We start from the raw sequence: 7,400 nt of genomic DNA, 5'->3' as shown, positions 1-7,400 counted from the left end.
CATACTTCATTCCCTGGCCATCCAAGATGGTCATCACTTGCTGCTGATCTGCTATTAGGAATTGTTGATCTTTTATTCTGATAGGCTGTGCTGTTTTGGTCAGCCTTTTCCCTCTTCACCAGCCTTTCAGTGACCCCACCGTTGTCAGGTCACCTTCAGACAATGTGTTGTGCAGAAGCAGTTAACCAGGAATGGTGAGTGACTGTCGAATTGAGCGTTGAGAGCTAGCTGTAAACAGGTGAAGGCAGTTTAGCAGCAACCTCAGTTAGTGGTCTCCCACCTGCACAATGACACGTGTCTGTAAACATTGAGAGAGTGCATTGTGAGGCAGTCATTCTGAAGTCAAAGTCGTATGGCTTCACAGTGTGGAAATTTCTGACCGTGAGCTGGATGAATCCTCCGATCCACTCAGACAGTGGTCAAACCTGAGCTAAGCAGCAAGTTTTCTTACACTTGTTACAGGGCAGTGGCGACAATCTCCTGGTAGTGAATGTCAGTGCTCTGCTTTTCACTGCCCCTCAGATTTCTCACCTTCAGCTGAGTGGAAAGTTGTTGGATGACTGTCTGCAGGCTCTGGTTCTGATGCAGCACCTCAGTGTAACTCTGCTGGAGCTGTTTCTGATACTCAATCACTTGTTGCTTCTCCAGTTGCCACACGAGGCGCTCCTGGCGAAAGTTGCAGGAGAGCTCCTGGTTGGATTTCTTCTCCTGCTCCAGCTGGGCCTGTAAGCTTGCCAGCTCCCCTTGCAGAGCCACAGAGTCTTGCTCAGGCTTGGGTAGGGCCGGCTCGCTGTGGCAGGCTGTGGGATCACCCTGTGCAGGGTGGATGTCCAGCTCTTTGCAGCCGGCCAGCTTGTGCTTCAGCTGCAGGATCTGGCCGTCCTGCAGGCCCACCTTTTCCCGCAGCAGGTCAGCTGCGTTCTTCATACGCTGCCTCTCGTTTTCACACACCTCGAGCTCTCTGTCCCTGGCTTGTAGGCGGTTCTGCAGCTCCTCCACTGCCTGCTCTCGGGCAGATAGCTTTCCTTTAGCTTCTCTCAGCTGGCTCTTCAATGACAAGAGCTCACTGCTCTTCTGCATCAACTCAGCCTGTGAGTCTTTCAGCTGCTGTTTCAGCAGTGAGATCTCCCCTGACTTCTGGCAAACCTGAAACAAGCAATGTTGCAGAATCCGCTGTCAGTGCAGTGCATTATTCACACGGAACACCAACAAAACCTCCACTTATTCTGTCCCTTCTGATGGAAGGAAATGCCATGATGGACAAGAACATGGTCAAAAGGCTCGTATCAAAATCAATATCTTCAAGCAGGAGAGGGGGGGGAGGGGTGGACTTTGGAGAAAATAGCACACTCCTGGGTGGAAATGGAGAAGTCTTTGGAGCCCTCCCACCAAATGGAAGCTAGGTACAAGTGCTAAGAAAGATTGGCTCTGCCTGCTGACAATATCACAGCAACAAACTTGAATCCAAATAATGCATTTCACAGCAATATGAAACATATCGCTGTGGTTCCTCCAACTCCAAATCTCCCATTCTTCTCACAAGCAACTCAAACCATTTTGTTATAAAGCAGCTTTACATTTAATGTTGCTTGAAGGATTTTAATACCCCTTTCCCCAACTCCTGCAAACTTAGTTCAAGTTCTGTGAAAATGCCTGGACTGGTTTCTTTAAAATGTTTTAACAAGATTTCCTTGCAATCACATAATGAGGGATAACTGCTTCCTTGTCTGGTGAGGAGAATGTTTCGTTTGGTTTAGATACTGTTTAGTTGGTCATCAGAAAAATATTACTTTATGATGTAACCTGTGGAGTCAGTGGGTTGAGAGAAACAGTGAATTGCTTGATCCTCCATCAGGACAAAACAAACTCTCATGTCACTGCCTTGTTTCTCTGAACAATGAGCAACTTGGGGAGGTTTTTATTGGGTTGGAGGCGAGCCTCTTAAGAACGAGCTTCCCGGCTGATCTCTCCAAGTGAAGAAGAGAAAATCCTCTCCATCAATTCAGGGTGAAAGCACTTGATTCTTTTCATCGACCATCTCAAGATTTTATTTCCTGAGTCAACTGTGCCTGCAAGACTTGAGCAACAATTGGCGACTTAACAACATGATGATGATGTCTATAAGATGTTTGGATAAGTACTGGATAGGAAATGTTTGGAGGGATATGGGCCAGGAGCAGGCAGTGGGACAAGTTGAGTTTGGGATTATGGACTGGTTGGACCGAAGGGTCTGTTACTGTGCTCTCTGACTGTATGCCAGGACTGTACATGAAGGGGAACAGATTCCAGTGCATCCTACACTTCAACCTTCTGCCTTTGAGAATAAATCAATGTTTTATTTCAGGCCAACACCAGCAGATAACTCTGTTTATTGCTTCTCTTTGCTGAAGATGTTGTGTGTGTGTGTCTGTCTGTCTGTTTTGGGGATATTTATAGAGATGAGAATTAATACCTTCACATGACTGACTGACTGTGTACATTAACTAACTTTTACATCTTTGTTGGAGAAGTTTTGTGTTGACATCAGAGACTTGGTGATGGAGTAGTGGGACCAGAGAGACTGTGTACATCTCAAACCTCAGTCTATCACAAGTGACTGTGTCAAAAACTCAACTGGGTGAACTGACAGTATTCAGTCCTGCTTGAAACATGAGAAAGACAGTAAAACACTTAAATAGTCTCAAGTGCATATATATGTAACAGTGTTAAGTGTGAGGACAGTGTTTTAGCCATTTATAGAGCTGTGTTTTACCTTACAGTGATGTGAAAGAGTTTGTCACTAAATTCCAATGATGCTTTCCAGTTTGTTTATTCTGCTGAAGGTTTTGAGTTTGAAATGTACTCAACACACAAGGTCCCTGTCTCTCAGGAGAGAGAGCGTAATCAAGATTGGGACAATAATAAATGCCCTCAGAATTGTTGTGGCTTTCCTTCTCCAGCCAGTCTGAGACTCTGTTACAGTCGCTGTAATATTGTAGCCTTCCCAGCGTTGTGAATACTGGTGTACCTTTTGATCAAGAGTGGAAGGGTGATTGAGGAACAAAGTAGGCTTGTTAGAAACCGTACAGAGCCACAGCTGGAGTACTGTGTGCAGGTATGGTCTCCTTCATTAAGGAAGGCCACATTGCTGGTTCAATTGGCTGTCTCCTAAAAGGAAGCCATTATTTTATTGGGTGAAGGATTGACCAGGTTGGCCTGATACTCCTTGGACTGAGAGGTGATCTCAGTGAAACTTCACACTTTCTGAGGGGACTTGACAGGGTGGATATACCAAGAGGATGTTTCCCAATTAAGGAACACCATTTAAAGACGGGGATGAGGAGGATTTGTTTTCTCTCAGAGGATTATGAGTCCTTTCCTCAGAGAGAGCTGGAAGTTGGGTCATTAAATATATTCTAGACTGAGTTTGAGACATTTTCAGTTAAAAGCAGTCCAGCGTTGTTGGGGGCAGACAGGAAAATGGACTTGAGATAAGAATGAGATTAGCTGTCAATGTATTGGATAGCAGAGTGGGCTTGAGGGGCTGAATGGCTGACTCCTTCTCCAATTCACTAGTATTATGACCTACCTCCCATTTTGTTTCTTCCAGTTTTGGAGCAAGTTCAGTTTGTTCCCTTTGGTAGGCTTTGCATTTGGCGTTGAGGCTGTCATGCTGCTGCAGGAGTTGTGTGAAGTCTTCCTGAAGTTTGGCCTTATCTTGCTGGAGTTGGCTGAGTTGGAGCAGGACCAGTTGGTGTTGGTTCCTTGGTGCCTTTGTTTTGGTGTCGCCAGACTGCATAAGGCTGGTTATCTCCTGTTTGTCCTGGTCCAGTCTGAGGACAGCTGTTGTCTTCACATCCTGAGCTGGCCAGAGTCCCTCCCATCCAGCTTCTTTCTGGGGTTGGGGAAAGATTGTGCAGTGGCTGGCCCGCCATTCCCTGCTCTCAGGGGTAGATGTGCTGCAGCTTCCAGTGTTCAAGATGCTGTCCAGAGAGCCTGCTCCCTGACTGATGTCTCCAAACCTGCTGAGAAGGTTTGCTGCACTAACTGGCTCTGTGCTTGGAGTGGGCAGGCTAGACATGGAATTTCGACCCGAGTCTGACAGGGTACCAGAATGGTTTGTTGTGTGTTTCTGCTCATGAGCGTCATGCATCACTGAATGCTTCGTTACCTTCGATAGATTGCCCTGAAATTCTCCCTTTTGATTTGCCAGCTTTCCTGAGATACAGTTCACATTGGCGTTGCCATTCCTAGGTGCCATCACCTTTAGCACTGTTGGCCTGACAATGTTCTTTCCTGTACTCTACCGAAAGAGAAGAAGACATAGTTAATCTCTCTTGTCTTTTATTGATAGGTTTCATCCACTTAACTGCCAGTTTCTGCCCACTCCCTGACCACCCCACACTGAGAGGATTTACGCGTAGGAAGATGGGCTGACACTGAACTGAGTTGGGGAGAGAATGGGGCAACAAAGGGGATTTCCTGCAGAAATTCCAGTGAAAGGTTACAAGTGGCCATTCATCCCATTTCCCTGGAGTTCCTAACGGTTGGTGAGGGCCAGGAACTTCTGTGCTTTTGGATGCAGTAACCTTGGAAACAAACCAAGTCTCTTCCAACAGCTCCTTCCAATCTCATGGCCATGGCCAGGGCCACTGATTAAGACAATGGCAGCAATACCTGCAACTTCCCTTCCCAGCACATACCATCCTGACTTGGAAACATGTCACTGTTCCTTCAATGTCGCTGGGACAAAGCCCTGGAATTCCCTCCCTCAGGTCATTGTGGGTGTCCCGACATCACAAGGACTGCTGCGGTTCAAGAAGGCAGCTGATTACCCTCTTCACCAGGCCTACTCGAGATTGATAATAAATACTGGCCCAGCCAGCAGCACCTACATCCCAAAAGCAGTGTGGGCCAGGGATCCCATACAATGCTCTCAGACTGTGCTGCACAGGTCCTGTTTCCTGAGCAACAAAGGTTCTGATGAAGGGTTACCAGACTCAAAACATCAGCTCTGTGTTCTTCCCACAAATGGTGCTGAGTTTCTCCATCAACAGCAACCCATTGATATGGGATCTGACTGAGTGAAAACTGACCAACCTTTTTTCCGAAAGTCACCATTGCCTTCCAAAATTAATTTCTTCAGTTTGACAGCCGAATGACCATGATGTGCCCAGTAACACTCAGCTCTCTGAGCTCCTACCTGAAAATCTAACAGCAATTTCAATAAATCTTGCTGGCTTGTCCTGACCACCAGACCGTGTGGGAACAGTACGTCCCATCCTTCAGGTGGATGGGAATGGGTAGCTAACATGAACCTTACCCTTGTTTCACATCTCCCAGGAAGACGCCATGTCTGGCCAGCTCTGCAGATGTGCAGTGGATCTGTACCAATGCAATCTTTTGATCTCAGTGGATGCATGAGAGCAAAGGGACAAAGGTTCAAGCCAGTAAATATTAATCCGAATGTTTTTGATAGATCCCTACAGGATGTCGGTGTTACTGGCTGTTGGACACTCACTGACTTTGAGAAGGTGGTGGTGAGCTACCTTGGTGAACATTGCAACGTAGGCCCACGATGATGTTAGGAATGGAGCTGCTGGGTTTGGACTCAGCAACACTGAAGGAACAGCGATATGTTTCCAAGTCAGGGTGTTGATAAGTTTGTAGGGGTGCATGTAGGTGGTGTTCCCCATTAACTCCTGCCCTTGTCTCCTGAATGACCAGGTTTGTGAGCTTGAAGATAGTACTGGGGGGAGCCATGATGAGTTGCAGCATTGCATCTTGTAGAAGGTACGCCCTGCTGCTCCTGTATGTTAGTGGTGGAGGGATTGCATGTTGAAGGTGGTGGATGGGGTGTCAATCAAGTGGGCTGCTTTGTCCAGGATGGTGTCAAGTTTCTTGAGTTGTCAGAACTGCACCCATCCAGGCAACTGTGGAGTGTCCCATCACACTCCTGAGTTTTGCCTCCTAGATGGTGAACAGGCTTTAGGGAGTTGAGAGGTCTGCTACAGGATTCCTGGTCTGTGACCTACCTGAAAATATTCTTCATGCAACGAGTGATGCATCATTAAATTCTGCTTGAAAGGTGTGGAAGGTTGATAACCCCAAATAGGATGACTGAGGGAAAGAATTGTAATCTGAGGAGGTAAAGCAGGTTGGGCTGAAAGGCCTGTGGCAATTCTCTGAACTCAACAGAGCACTAAGGAGATAGCAGGATTGTTCTGCTGAGGTTAATTAACCATAAAACGTGTTAACCAAGCACCTGATCAAAGTCCAAAGTCAGCTCATTGATAGGAAAGTCTGCCATTTCCAACAGTGTGACCTGTTTGCACCAGACTACTTCAGGTTAACAAAATGTAGGACCCTGTAGCTTTCTCACACACGTGAGTGACTGATCTTTCAGGTGAAGTGGTATTGGTGTCCTCAGTGTCCCCTCCTTATAATCTTGTTTGTTGTGAAACTGTTCTCTGGTTTTACAGGTGTGTCCTGACAGTCAGACCAATCAATCACAACATTGCATCTAAAATTACACTCAACTGGACCCTGCCATTTCCACTGAAATTCCACTGAGGAACTTGTACCTGGTGCTGTTCTGATTGACATAGACACTCATTTCACAATCACCTCTCCTGACTGGGATCTCCCAGGGCACTTGGCAAGTCCGGTCACTGTCCTGGGTGTGACAGGGCACTCACCTTGTCAATATGGCCAGAGAATGGTACCAGTGTGGGTGGTGGTTCTTGTCCATCCATGCTGACCAGTCCACCTTTCTGAGGCTTGACTTGGACAGTGCACTTCTTCAGCTTGCCTGTGTTGGTCAGCCCATTGGTTTTGCTGACACTGATGTAGAAGAAGTCCTCCGTTTTCTCACACTCAGAGTTTACTTTGGAGCCTTTGTTGGTTGCTTGGTGGCTGGTGTCAAACCTCAGCAGGCCATCTTGTTGCCTGAGGAGCTTGTGGAGGTGGGTAGCCTTGATGTTCCCATACTCCAAGGCTTTGCACTGTTTCCCTTGGAGATTCTGGCCTGAAATGAGGCTGCTCACACTCCCCATGCTGCTATTGGCAGGCCAGCTGGGAAACACTGAGGCAAGCTGCGAGTTATTCACCTGAGCTGGAAGCTTGATTTGGACGTGTAAGGCATCTCCAGTTGCCATAGCAAGTCCAATTCAACAGTTTAACTCCATGGTGTTGACCTGCAAGACAAGATTGCAAAGAGAAGGAGAATCTAATTAATTAATTGCCGGCAATGAATCAATCAAGAAAGTTGTTTTGTGAATATTGTGCCTCTCACAACAACAGGATGTCCCAGAATGTTTCCCATCTCAGGGAGTTGTTTTTGAACATTATAATCAGATTGCTGGTAACCGACCTGATGCACAGAAGCCTCCCAGCAACAGCAATGTGGTGATGTGGTCACC

General features: G+C 46.9%; 1 protein-coding gene across 1 annotated transcript; it reads right to left on the bottom strand.

The window, feature by feature from the left end:
• Positions 1–305: 305 nt before the first annotated feature.
• Positions 306–7,034, bottom strand: LOC132836914 (leucine zipper putative tumor suppressor 1-like). Its single transcript, XM_060856480.1, has 3 exons — positions 6,678–7,034; positions 3,569–4,282; positions 306–1,146 (listed from the first exon to the last, which is right to left on the bottom strand). The coding sequence occupies exons 1-3, from the start codon at positions 7,032–7,034 to the stop codon at positions 457–459; spliced, it is 1,761 nt and encodes a 586-aa protein (XP_060712463.1). The 3' UTR covers positions 306–456.
• Between the last annotated feature and the right edge of the window lie 366 nt (positions 7,035–7,400).

The sequence above is a fragment of the Hemiscyllium ocellatum genome, chromosome 48 (genome assembly GCF_020745735.1).
Source record: "Hemiscyllium ocellatum isolate sHemOce1 chromosome 48, sHemOce1.pat.X.cur, whole genome shotgun sequence".
NCBI classification, from domain to species: domain Eukaryota; kingdom Metazoa; phylum Chordata; class Chondrichthyes; order Orectolobiformes; family Hemiscylliidae; genus Hemiscyllium; species Hemiscyllium ocellatum.
The sequence above is the reverse complement of the archived record's forward strand: the minus strand, read 5'-3'. Positions and strand labels throughout refer to the sequence as shown.

Bases quoted from the DNA above. Each gene is read 5' to 3' on its own strand.
- LOC132836914 (XM_060856480.1), bottom strand. From the start codon at position 7,034: ATGGGGAGTGTGAGCAGCCTCATTTCAGGCCAGAATCTCCAAGGGAAA. The intron at 4,283-6,677 runs GTGAGTGCCCTG...CTCTTTCGGTAG, and splicing joins TCTCTGGCCATATTGACAAG to AGTACAGGAAAGAACATTGT. The intron at 1,147-3,568 runs GTAGGTCATAAT...TGCTTGTTTCAG, and splicing joins TGGAAGAAACAAAATGGGAG to GTTTGCCAGAAGTCAGGGGA.